At 39.6% G+C, this 14057-nt stretch overlaps 1 protein-coding gene across 1 annotated transcript; it reads right to left on the bottom strand.

Moving 5' to 3' along the window:
- Positions 1 to 4192: 4192 nt before the first annotated feature.
- grpr (gastrin-releasing peptide receptor) lies at positions 4193 to 13426 on the bottom strand. Its single transcript, XM_012874380.3, has 4 exons — positions 12998 to 13426; positions 6651 to 7002; positions 6194 to 6307; positions 4193 to 4733 (listed from the first exon to the last, which is right to left on the bottom strand). The coding sequence occupies exons 1-4, from the start codon at positions 13366 to 13368 to the stop codon at positions 4452 to 4454; spliced, it is 1119 nt and encodes a 372-aa protein (XP_012729834.3). The 5' UTR covers positions 13369 to 13426; the 3' UTR covers positions 4193 to 4451.
- Between the last annotated feature and the right edge of the window lie 631 nt (positions 13427 to 14057).

Genomic DNA, 14057 nt, shown 5'->3' with positions numbered 1-14057 from the left:
CACTATTGAAAAAGCTTCTATATACACTATCAGTGTTTCCCGCAGGAATTTGATTAGGCGAGGCGTAAGTTTGGGGGGGGGGCGACGACACGCTTTCCGCGAACCGAGTCGCGGAGCGGGGCGGGGGGGGGGGGGGGGGGGGGGGGGGGGGGGGGGGGTGGACGACAAGTTTTACGCGGCCCGACTCGCGAAACGGGGGGGGGGGTACGACACGTTTTCTTTCCGCCGACCGACTCGCGGAGCGGGGGGTATCCATGTGTTTTTTCCCTGCCATTCACGCACGCGCGTGTAAACGTTACACTTTTTTTTTTTTTTTTTTTTTTTTTTTGGGGAACGTTGGCGTGGCGGGGGCGTGAGTTTGGCGAGGCGGCCGCCACGCCAAGATAGCGCTGCGGGAAACCCTGACTATTGAAAAAGCTTTTATATACACTACTGAAAAAGTTTTCATATACACTTCTGAAATAGCGGTTTAGCATTGTAGCATTTGACAGGATAAGCTAAAATAAAGTTGAGTAATGGCCCTGCTTCTGTGAGGTGTTCAGCGGGTAGCTGAGCAGTAGTGATGGGTCGGTGAGGCGTCATGAAATGTTTCGACACGTTGCCAAACTGTATTGATACTGTGTCACTGAATACTGGCACCTGCTGGATGTTAAAAATCCCTACAGGCAACCTAGTTGACAGCGTTAACTGACACTGATTAGATGACCTAGTATACTCAATAATACAATTTAAGTCATTGTATGTTGCATTGTATTATTTCATATTTTCATTTGAATTTAAAATATCTTAGATTTTTTTTTATGCAGTCAATAAATAATGTGAATCTGTATCATAACGTAATACCCTCTAAGTAAACATGTTGTGAATGAGGATGCTTGTGGACTGGCATTTTTTTATTTTTTTTACAAATTTTTATTCAAAAAAATAAGTTGTTTGTCTGAAATTTCCCGCAGGAATTTGATTAGGCGAGGCGTAAGTTTGGGGGGTCAAACTAGTGTTTGTGCAAGGTTTTCAGTAGGTTATATAAGAGGTAAATGTTTTCACTAGTGTATGTGAGAGCTTTTCACTAGTGTTTATGCACGGTTTTCACTATATTATATAGAAGAGTTTAATTTAACATGTGTATATGGAAGTTAATTTTGATTTATGTCTCTGGGGGCACCTCATACTGGTGAGTCAGCACTCACAGCACCTGGAGCTGGAGCTTCAGGTAAGGAGATATTATTATCCTCAACAACTAATCATATAGAGACTTTAAGGGGCGTGCTTGTGGTGCAGTGTAGCGCGGCCCATATTCAGAGGCCTTTAGTCCTCAATGCGGTTGACCCGGGTTTGAATCCAACCCGGGAAGATTGCATAACACAACTGATAAGGAAAATTGCTTATTACTTTTTTTCTGCTGCATTCTTTAAAACTACAAAGACGGTACAATAAAATGTAAACAGGTTTTATTAAATGTGACTGTGGATACTGGTGCATTATTTATTCTTTTTTTTTTTTCTTTCACATTTTTAGCAGCACTATTTAGCAGCTCTGTAACCATGTTGTCAAAGTGAAGAACTGGAGGGGAAGTAAGCGAGAAAGAGGAGGTCTATAACATGTGGTAGACTGTGAGAGCTTAATATGTCGAACCCTTACCAAGTATTTGTTTTTATTATTTAAAGGGACGTTTAACCTAAACAAAGCATAAGGGAAAGCCAACATAAACACGTTTTTAAAATAAAACCAGACTGCACTTTATTGAAATACATCTTTCAAGGTACAAACAATATTTCATAGTAACTCATATACTCAGATATTTAGGAATATTAAAGCATTAAAGTCCCACTTTCAATATCTGATATAAAAAACATTTAGAATATTAAATGGCAGATATAGAAAGATAAATACCACTATTTCTTAAACATTATGATTTTATCATATTGTCATATCCAAATCCCCCATCCAGCTGTTGTCTTTCACTAATCTGAGTTGTGGTCGACGAGGTAACAAATCCCAAGAGAAACCCAGACATCCCTCTCCCCAGCAACTGTCTCCATCGGTCTCTCTGGGGGGTCCAAAGGCATTCGTATGCCAGAATGGATAAATGGTTTTACCAGTAAGTATTGGATCTTTCATGGGGTCTCTTCCAAGTGGGATGTGCCTGGAAAACCTCTAATGGGAGGCATTGCGAGGTCATCCTGATCAGATGCCTTAACCCACTCAACTGACTGCTTTTAAATCAGAGGAGCAGCAAGTCTACTCCAAGTCTAACTTGGACGGCGGCGCTAGTTCGTATACTTCTAGGGCTGAGTCCGGACTTCCCAAGGAGAAAGCTCATTTTAGCTGCTTTTATCCAGGATCTCATCCTTTTGGTGAAGTTCCATGAGCATGGATGAGAGACAGAGTGTAGAGGGGCCACAGAGTCAAAACCTTTGTTTTTTGCTCAACTATTTCTTGACTGCAACCAACCAGGACAATGCCTATATTTCTGCAGGTGAGCCCCCAATCTGTCTGTTGGTATCCCGTTCCATTCCCTGTCATCACTTGAGAACATGATCAGAATAAACACTCACTACGTCCAACACAGATTAGTCTTTCATATCAAGTTCATGGTGCAAACTAGAGGTGGCTTGGCTATTCCATCCATCCATTTTCTAACTCGCTTGTCCCTCAGGGGTGCTGGTGCCTATCTCCAGTGTTCAATGGGCGAGAGGCGGGGTACACCCTGGACACGTCGCCAGTCAGTCGCAGGGCAGGCTTGGCTATTACTAAGCTCTATTAAACTCTGGTAGTAAAGCAGAAAACAAAACCGTTTTTTAATTATTTAGTTTCTGTACTATCCCTTCCTCAAAAAAGACTGAATTGTCCTATTTGGTAGTGTGCCCGTTTCGGAAAGACCTGAGGAGGAACATGTTGATTTAGGCTTAGCTTTTTTTTTCTTTTTTTGCCTACAGGGCCAGACTTTTTCCTCATATTTTTTAATGCCTTTCATATTGCAATATTTAGATTGCTACCAACTGATGCACCAGAACCAAATTGTTTTGTTATTTTTTTTACCCTATTTTTGGAATAGACAGTAAGACAAAAAATAAATAAAAATAACAGCAACAAACTTGTAAAGATAGAAATTAGAGGAAATATGTATCATTAAACATTTATCATTAATCACATAGCCTGCAAAACTATACTTGACTTTGAGGCTTAATCCACTCAAATGAAGAAATGCAGCGCAGAATCTTTTAAAGTATAGACAACAGGGCTGGACGATAATTTAACAACAATATATATCGATCGATAAATGTGTGACGCAATAGAAAAAAGGGGTAGATAAAAATTTGATACAGAAATACAGTTTTCTTTCCTTTTCATTGTAGCCCATCATGTAGGTTGATGCTACAGTCACTACTTCCTCCCAACCACTTGTAATTGCAGACCCAGGCACGCCGTCACAAAGCACCACCCTCTCATACCACACAGGGCACATGAAAATGTTGCAGCAAGGAGAGGAAATAGTCCCAAAAAAGGGTTTTAGTAGTCGTCAGCTTGGCAATATTTCGGTTATAGCAAGTCAGACAAAAAGCAAACCACACCCATTTGTAAAATTTGCAGGGAATCGGTAAAAACAAAGTCTGGTAACACAACCAACTTGTTTTATCACTTAAACCGCTCACACCCGCAGGAGCACGAGCTGTGTTGGCCCCAAAGTGGCTCCAAGTCGCCGGAGGAATCATCTGGAACTTCTGCCCAAACAAAGCAGGCAAAGTAAGCTAAACTTGGCTTCCTTCTTTGTGACAAATATGACAAAGCATCCAAGTGGCATAAGGACATCATTCATGCAGTAACATGCTTCATAGCGATGGATATGCTGCCGTTGTCTGCAGTTGAAAAACTTGATTTTAAACAGCTTCTCTATATAAAGTGCCTCGCCGCAAGTATTTCTCTAATACAGCACTACCTAATTTGCACAATAAGTGGTCACTTTTCTGGTCACCTTAGTCTATTCTTTGTCAGTATTTATTAACCTCACTCTGGTCTCTTGAGTTATTTTTCTTTAAAAACAAATCAGCTATGGTTGAAAAAAGTTGGTTAAATAAAGATTTAATTGGAATTCAGTGTTTATTTTTTTTGTTCTTTATTAAAAGTAGGTAATTTAGCAATATCATAAAATGGCCAGGGTTGCACTTAAAATATGGTTTCAAATCTCTGATAATTATCAATATCGATCAATACACATTTTTTTTTTCAATGTGCTTTTTTTCTATATCGTCCAGCCCTAATAAAAAGAATAGGAATAAATGCAAAAACTATTGCAAAAACGTTATTCCACAGGCACCACCAACAGTCAATACTTAACATTTCAAACAAAGACATTACCACATATCTCTGTACTGTGTTTCTGAAGCCTTGATTTTCGGCATTTTTACCGCAGTATGTGGAGAATCAGATTAAAATATATATCACAAACACTGTTACACGTAGTCCTCCTGATGGAGTTGCCTGCCATTGATCATGGTCAGACTTGCCACAGAGTGGCGTGTGCTGTGAATCGAAGTCATGCGTGTGTTATAATGTGTTGGGCTCTGCTGGGAGCGTTTGAGCATGAATCGACAGCAGCAACACAGCTGCTGGTTGAACTGCTTCTTGAAGGTCTTGCTCAGCAGGTAAAGAGCAAATGGGTTGATGCAGGAGTTGGTGAAAGCCAGAATCCGAGCAACAACACTGCATACAAAGTGACCCAAAGACGTGTCCACCTGGCAGACGATGAAGATAGAAGAAACATAGATTATAAAAGTGAAATTGTACTTGTAAATTGTCCCCCTTACAATTATTCCGTCTTTTGTCACACTTGTCTGTTTCATATCATAGCTCCATTTTTTATATCAATCAAAAATAATCAGATTAAATGCAAAATGTTGTTTTGATTTCATTTTTTAAAGGAAAAATGTTAACCAAACCAATCTGGCTCAATGTGAAAGAGGAGCACTTTAAGAGTGTTTTATGTTATCAGATATATAATAACACCATAACATGCTCAAATTTTATTTTTATAAATAAATTGTATGTAAGCCAAAATCATCCACTGTTGACAGTGTATATTATTCCTGTTATGTTATCCTCCTACTTCAAAAATAATTATGTATTTAAGTCTATGTTATTATGTTAAAAAAGGAAACATGTCCAGGCATCTGAACCACAGTTAGACTTTTCTTAAAAACAACTAAATGTGTTAAATAGTATGCCAAATGGAAAGTCCTCAGTCTAAAAGCATCAGAGGCTGAATCAAACCTTTTAAGTCATAATCCTAAATAACAATAAAGGTGCGCTTTAACTGGACTAAGGAAAGTGCAACACTTTAAATGATAAATGCTCTACAACAGGGATCACTGGTGCTTTGCAGAGTACAGGAAACAAAGCCGGGTCTACAGGAAGAACAATGATCTGGTAAAATATGACACAACTTTGCCTTCTTTTCTGAAGTTTCTTTCCTTGACTTTGAGAACTTTATGACGCATGAGCAAGATGTCAGGAGATATATAGAAAGCAATGATCCCACTTATCTTTATGGATAATTTAATGACAACTCACTAAAGTTTTTACTTTTTTTAAACAGAACTGGTAAAAGACGTCACCCCAAATTGTATTGAAAAAAACAGGCATGGTTTCTAAAACTGAACCAACAATAGAAAAGAGAACATAGAAGCAGATCGAAACAACAATTTTAAAGTGAGTGACTTAAACTTGTACAAAATATAAGAAAGAAAATTAAACCAGATCATTCTTAAACAATTGATGCTCTTGTGGACATAGTTTCACAAAAGTAAATAAATAAGCATTGTGATATATAAAACCCATACATCTTCATATATCTATAAAGTTATAATGTGTGGAAACATGCTTTTATTTTAAAGTCTGCAATACATAGCTTTATGAGAGATTTACAAAAATAAAATATGAGTTTGCTGCTTTGCTAACTGTGTGAGGAATATCAACTGCTGGCTATATCAGAAATAGCTTTATACTGTATCAGGTATATCGGCGGCAGAATGAAAAGAGATTACTCTGATTCTGTTGTAAAAAAAAACATGAATTTTGAACAGTTTAAGCAGAACAAAAATAGAGTTGTGTTCATTTGATACTGCCCTAGAACAGCAAAAACAAGAGAACATTTCAAATTCTATTTAACAAAAAAAAAACAATGACATGTTCTCACTTGGGAGTAGTGATAGGAGCGGTACAAGTAGATGATGTGACTGGGCAGCCAGCACACAGCAAACAGACCAACAAACACCAGAACCGTCTTGGCCAAGCGTTTCCTGGATTCAACCTGTTGGTTGCACAGAACCATCTGTAAGCGTTATTGGAGAATAAAATACATGTGTGTCATTTGTTTTAAAGAACTTAATTGTAGATTCCCCCCCCCCCCCCCACATGCTTTGTTACATCAAAATAAACATTTAACAAATATTTAGCCAGCCTTCTGAGACCATATTGCAATTTTTTGAATTCAATTACATTTTGTTTGGGGGGGCATTGCATACAATGATCTACATTGCATTTAATTTTTTAAATGAAATGCAATGTAGATCAGATGAAAAACAACTTGAAAAAGTAGTTGCTTTAATAAAACCATTAGCATAATCAAAGTTATTTCATTGCTTAACACTGGCCTGTCGTCTTGCATGGACATTCCCCTCCACGGGAAGATTAGACACACTCTTGAAAAGGCTGCGGGCGATGAAGGTGTAGTACACGCTTATTACCAACAGGGGGATGACGTAGAAAATGAGGAAGGAGGCCATGGAGTGAATCTGAGGGTGCAGTTTCCCAGCGTGGGGGTAAGGGGCACAAGTAACAAAGCTCTCGTTAGTAGAGGTCACATTGAAGGTGTGGAGGTCCGAATACACCGCCTCAGGGATCGCCAAGAACAGGGAGAAGACCCAGATGAATGCCGCTTGCAGGACAATGCAGGTAGTGGTGGTCGATTTTTGGAGATGTAGGGGTTTCACAATTGCCCTGTACCTGAATTAAAAACAAAGATATTTAATAATTTTTAATTGTTAGATAAACTCATTACAAAGAAATTTAGGCAAACATATAAAAAGCACTTCTTTGGGCTTGCCAGAATAAGTGTCAGATGGCTGAACAGTTATTAGAGCTGTATTTCAATAATTCCCATTTTCATAGGTATGCACAGATCTCACTGTCTATATTGGGGGGTGGGAAGGAGATCTCGTTGGACAGGTCAGCAGTCTATCATAGGACAATAAACATGCACACACACCTAAGGGTAGTTTTAGATGGGCCAATTAACTGTCATGTCTTTGGACTGTGCTGGAGTACCCAGAGAGGACCCATGCATGCATAGGGAGATCATAAAAACTCCATGTAGAAAGACCTCAGGCCAGGATTTGAACCCAGGACCTTCATCGCTGCAAGGCAACAATGCTACCACCTGCACCACTGTGCAGCCCACACCTCAATATTTCTGACTAAATTAGTATTTCAACTAAAAAACATTAAAGTGATTTTTTTTTTCTAAAGCTGGAGAATAGGAATTAAGATTTTAATAAGCACATATCACAAAACCCTTTTATAATGGGGCTGGGACACCTTCATCCTGTCTGTGTGTGATAGCCATACGTAAGGAACAAGGTGGCATGGAAGATAGAGGTCATCTTGTCGCTGTCATGCCTCTGGGCCAACAAATGAGTGTTACAGCCATGTTGGCAATTGGATATGAAAGTGGGACACTTTTATGCCAAGAAACACTCCGTTACGCAAGTAATAGCTCAGCTGCCAGTCTCTGGTTTCACGGTGCTTCAGTACAACAATGTGAGATTTAAAAGTCAGCCTCAAAGAGACACACTGACTTTCCACCATGTTGGAAAATAATTTTATGATAAGGTATTTTTTTTTTAACTGCCTGCCATAATAATGAACAATTGCATAGGCTTGTGTCATTTGCCGTTTGACTGACATGAGAAGAATGAACCTAGGGCACATCTTGACAATTTGTGGTCCTGACAATGTCATGAGTGCAACTTCTTAATTAGCTGACATTTACAAAGCTCTGTGTCTGTATTTGTGCTCCTATTGTATAATCACCTTGTTCAGTTCATCACATGACCTGAAAGGTGAGAAAACCAAAGCAGTCAACCTTCTCTGCATCAAGATTTCACCCTAATAAGAATCTGTGGATCTTGTGAAAATGAAGAGATGCACTAATCTGAACATCCCATGATCAAAATCTAAGGCTATGAATATTAAAGGAAAGACAATAGATATTGTAAAATTGCTTACTGTGAGAATTTTAAAACAAAAATTAACCTCACAAAATAATGAAGTTTGGGATTTGTTTTTCTAGTCAATGTTTATCTTTTCCAATGAGTAAAATTTAATCAGTTATCATGTATTCTAAATGCGTTTGGATACTGATCACATGCCTGCTTAGTATTTACATCACATTTCATGCTTCATTAGAGCGGTTGGGATCAAGACCCCACTTTAGGTCATGAAACACCAAGTGTGTGACTCTTGATGTAACCTCAAAAAAATCTGTGCAAAAGTTAAATCTAGATCCATTTATCGGTTATGACTTTTTTCATTTAGGAATTTTATAAGAGATCTATATGAATATATGTATATTTGAGTCTAGTTACATTATTATGTGCTTGTATAAACACATCCTCCTAAACACTGATAATGACCTCACTAATACTGCCCTGAAATGGTCTTCGTCCTACCTTTCAAACAGAACTGAATATGTCAGGCTTGCCTTATTTTCTGAAGTTTCTTTTCTTGACTTTGAGAACTTTATGAGGCATAGGTAAGATGTCAGTTTATGTTCTGATTATGCCCTGTAACCTGCGGTGTCCCGCCAGGGTCTGACCTCTGGTCTCCTGTCTTCATTTTATACAGGCATTTTCCGGGCCATGTCATTAGGTGACATGGTTTTTACTTCCATTGTTATGTTGATGACACTCAACTCTGTTTAAGGACAGATACAAATCCCCTTTCTTCTTCAGCATCCTCATTAGCATCATCACCTTCAGTATCATTATCTTCAGCATCATCCATCACCCTCATCATGTCCCCAGATGAAACAAAGATGTGTATGGGCCAAAGTTGTTTCCAATAAAGCACCACTAAAACCAATGTCACAGTTGTTGGCAACCCTCATTAGATCTGACCATCTTCTATACCCACCATCTCTTTATTTAAATTAAATAATTCCTCTCTCAAGGACAGTGACAAACTGCAATGTGAGACTGGATTCGCTTTCCATTTGTTAATCACATCAATCATCTATTTAAAACTTGCTTCTCTCACTTTTTTTTTTACCTGCAAAGTGTATTAAGAAACTACAATACATCCAGGACAATGCTGCAAGAAACGTCATTAAGGTTTGCAGACATATTACTTCAATGCTCCATAAACCTTTCCAACTCCCCATTACCTACAGAATCTATTACAAAAGTGCTCTCATCAAACACCAATGTATTCATGGAAATGCTCCGGAATACCTAAAGAGCCTCTTCACACACCACTCATCTATTCGCTCCCTCCACTCATGTAACTCCAGCCTCCTACATCAACCTCACACTTCATTACAAACAATAGGTGGCGGGGCCTTCTCTACAGCTGCCACTAGCCTTTGGAACTCCCTCCCCTATCCGGGTTGGCTCCACAGACACTTGAGGCTTTTAAAGACCTTCCCTTAAGACTTTCCTCTTTGAGCAAGCATTTCCCATTGATTCATGAGTTCTTATGTTTGTATGTACCTATATGGGTTTTTCCTCCGATGATGGTTCCTTCAGTTCCTTCTCTTCCAGCTTCCATTGTCTGAGACTTTCACTGAGCACTTTATCCCTCAGGGCCATCTTCCTGATATATTCTTGGAGCTTGGATGTTTCCTCTTCAATGGTGGCTCTGGTGCTCCCTAGGCCTCTGCCTCCTTCTTTGCACATATACCCCGTTTACACTACCATTTTTTAACCGAGCCGAGACCGGTCCGAGCTCGGTAACCGAGATAACTCTCGAGTGTAAGCAGACTGAACTGAACCGAGCTAGACATAACCGGACCGCGCTAAATGCAGACCAGTTCCTGAGCAGGTCTCGGACTGTTGTTTTTTTTTTTGTCCCGGTTATCTGATAACGAAGAGCGCATGAGCAGACCGCGTCATGCCCTTACAGTCAGCTGACTGTCCGCGGGTTTTCCGGCGTGTTTGGCTGCACGTCCCAATTCACACTCCATTCAGACAAATTTCAGACATTCATAAAAATACTAGCTTCCTTACCATGCCACACGATTTCCAGAGATGATTCTGCTTAGCAGTGTGATGAACCTCAGCGTCTGTCGTTGTTTCCTGCGTCTGTAAATCCTTATTAGACGTTCGTTTGTCTTATCCACGTCCCAAAATCCGACTCTCTCCAACCATAACATCCTGAATGTTACGGGTGCCGCCATTTTGATTTGCTTTGTCCCGCCTTCAATCCTAGAGAGCAGTAGTACCGCAGATTGTCACTAGGAGGCGAGGAGCAACCAAGGAACCGGGAAAGCGTGGTGTGTAAACAGTCATCAGAACGAGGCTCGACTTGGTTAACTGATCCAAGCTCGGACTGGTCTCGGCTTGGATCGCTTTAACAAGGGTAGTGTAAATGGGGCTTTAGTGTATAGCCTATGGATCCTGGATTTATGGTGAGTAGCTTTCGTATTCTGACATCAGTGGTCTGTATTTTTTCCTTTGGCCAATTTATTACCCCAGCAGGGTATCTGATTACGGTCAAGGCATAGCTTTTGATGGGCCGGACCTTGTTCTTGGCATTGAGCTGACTTCTCAGAACTTGCCTTACTCGTTGCAGGTATTTGGCTGTTGCTGCTTTCCTTGTGACTTCCTTGTGGTTGTCATTTGCTTGTGGTCTTCCATGGTACTTAAAGCTTTCTTCAACATCTGCTATTCTCCCTCCTGGGAGTGCAATACCCTCTTTGTGGATTACTTTCCCTTTCTTTGTCACCATCCGGCCACATTTCTCCAGCCCAAATGACATTCCGATGTCCCTGCTGTAGATCCTGGTGGTGTGGATCGGGGAGTCAATGTCTTGCTAACTCTTTGCATACAGCTTGATGTCATCTATGAACAGGAGGTGGATGATAGTGGCCCCATTTCTGAGTTAGTATCCATAGCCAGACTTATTGATTATTTGGCTGAGAGGGGTTCAGGCCTATGCAGAACAGCAGAGGGGAAAGAGCATCTCCTTGATATATTTCACATTCAATGGAGATTTGTGCAATTGGCTTGAAGTTGGCCTCATGCGTGGTTTTCCACAGCCTCATTGAGTTTGCAAGAAAGACTCTCAGAGTGCTGTGGACCTTTTTTTTCACCTTCAGGCATTCCAGGATCCATGTTTGTGGAATTGAATCATAGGCTTTGTAATCAATCCAGACATGATTTAAATAAATATATATTATTTTTTTCATATGTATAAAAAGGTAAGATAAATGGAAAGCACTGGTTGTTATATATGCTTTTGGTTTATATGTCTTGTATTACTAGAACGTTTGAATGCACAAACGTGTTTTTCCTTTTTGACAAGCCATGTTTGTATATTATGCTGCAGTATACTAACACTGTCAAACGCAATTTCCTCCTGTGACAGACAAAAGACATGTTTGCTTTAATGACCATATATGAAAGATTCACCAGGTTTAGTTGAAGTGAATTTTAGTGTAATTGTCTGATTACAAAGGCATAGTTTGAAATACTAGCTTTTAGTCTCTCATCGTCATGATCTCCTGGTGTTCAGCATTTTTTCGTTGTTTATTCATTTTTGATCAGGTTTTGCCACATTCTGTTGTTATTATTACAATTAGTGTCTTGCCATACTAATTAATTAATTTCTGTACTGTTTCTTAGTTTATTCTTGTGTTCTGTCCTTTTGGATTTATTTCTCTTAGATCTCTGTTAGTCTTTATTTCTTTGTTTTTAGTTTTTTGTGTCTTAGGATGCCTAATGTGTTAAGTCTCCCTCCCTTAGCTTCCCTGCTTTTGTTTTTGTTTTTGTTTTTTTACAGCTGCTCCACATTTCCTTTGATTGCTCTTCGAGTTTCTTTTTCCTTTTCTCATCCATGCCTAAGTGTATTAAGTTCCTGGTTTGGTGTTGTTCATCACTGTATTTGACTGTTACCATGACCACTACTCTCTCTGTTAATCTGCCTGTTTTCTCTCTCCCTCTTATTCCTACTATTCGTTTTCCTTATTTCATTACTGAAGAACTCTTTTTCACCTGCATTTGGGTCCTTCATAAACCTAAACATGACACTCATGTGTACCTAAAGAAAACAAAAAAGCCTCAAACAAATGTCCTGAAAGCATGTGTTGGATAAGACAAGAAGCTAAATTAGAACGTAAGCGTGTAGAGTTTAATTCAGTCTGTTAACTTTTGTGTCCCCGGCAATGAAATGTTTGGAGAGACCTCCATAATGGTAAATCGGTTTTTCAAGGCACTATGCACATAGCAGAAAAGAGAGAAAACATGCAGGCACAATTCAAAGAATGTGCTGCTCTGCACATTCTCATCCCAGGGTTATTTTTCCAATGCATCGGGGAACTATAGTGATTTCAAAACATTCATATTATTTAATCTAAAACTGGAAGCAATGTCCTATTTATATAGATTCATAATACTGTTTTTAGAAATTGTCTAGCTTTGACTCAAAAAAAAATTTTTCATTGTGATCCTTTGCTGTTAACAGGTTATTGCTGCTATAGGCTAAGGGAGTCTTTAAGATGGCAGGGGTCTAAACAACACCACTGTAACTAAAAAAAAAAAGTCATGGTCAATTTTGTTACTGTGAAATACAAAATAATCAGTTTAAATGAAGCTGTTCACAGTGTTCAGCTGATAAATATAGAATATTTGCTTGGACACTGGAGAAAAAAGAAAATCGGGCATTTTGCGACATAGACATAAACTTTTCGTATTATGAACAATAGTTTAAAAATAAATCAGCCTACCTGTCAGCAGAGAGGGCTGTGAGGGTGAACACGGACACCCCGACAGAGGTGAGCTGAATGAAAGGGATGACCTTACAGCCCACTCTACCGAACAGCCACTCCTCTGAAAGGTAGCGGCTGGCATCCACCGGAGCGCAGGTCACCAGCAGCAAAACATCCCCCAGCGCAAGGCTCGACATGAACAGATTGGGAACATTGCGGATGGATTTGGCCGAGCAAAACGTCTTGATGAGCGTGATGTTGCCAATTAATCCCAAAACGCTGATGGCCCCGTAAACGGAGGCGATGGCCACGCCGGTGTACCACATCATCCGTGCGAAACTGTGCGGAGAAGTGGTGCTGCGCGACGCGTCGGGATGAACGCGCTTCATCTCTGCCGCCACCAAAGCGACATAACGCACATGAAATCATAGAAAATACGTGCGCGTAGTGTTCATGTAGCCTAGGTCTCTGGAAATGGAACAAAGAAGACGAAAAGCCCAGTGGCCAACTTTGGAGCTGTGCGCATGACTTATTTTAAGGGTCCGAGCGCTCAACCACTCGTTGCGCTCAAAGCCAGATAAAGTCAGTTTGAATTAGGCTAAATATAATCGTGGATGAAGAAAGGATTAAAAGAAACAACATGCCACAACATGTTCTGTGATTTATTTGACTAAATTAATTTAGAATGTGTCTGTAGAGCACTATAGTGTAACATAAAAACCTGTATAAATAATAAATAAATAACTTTAATTTTAAACGCGTTATGCATTATAAAATCTAATAAATTCCTGCAAACCTGCGGATGTAATTACAACTATATGACTGACAATTTAATCAGGGTTAATATTCCTCCTGAGCCAGACATTACACTGTAAAATGCATTAAGTTAACTTTACTTAAAAAGGTAAACTCGTTGCCTCAAAGAAGAAGAAAAATACATTTTGCTGACTTAAAAAATGTTACCATGGGCAAGTTGTGGTCATTAAGTTTGCACAACTCTATGAACTTAATAACTTTTAGGAGAATCAGACTTTATAGCTCATCTGCTTGCAGAGAGCACCCTGACTGGATCCCAAGC

This window comes from Fundulus heteroclitus, chromosome 4 (genome assembly GCF_011125445.2).
Source record: "Fundulus heteroclitus isolate FHET01 chromosome 4, MU-UCD_Fhet_4.1, whole genome shotgun sequence".
NCBI classification, from domain to species: domain Eukaryota; kingdom Metazoa; phylum Chordata; class Actinopteri; order Cyprinodontiformes; family Fundulidae; genus Fundulus; species Fundulus heteroclitus.
The sequence above is the reverse complement of the archived record's forward strand: the minus strand, read 5'-3'. Positions and strand labels throughout refer to the sequence as shown.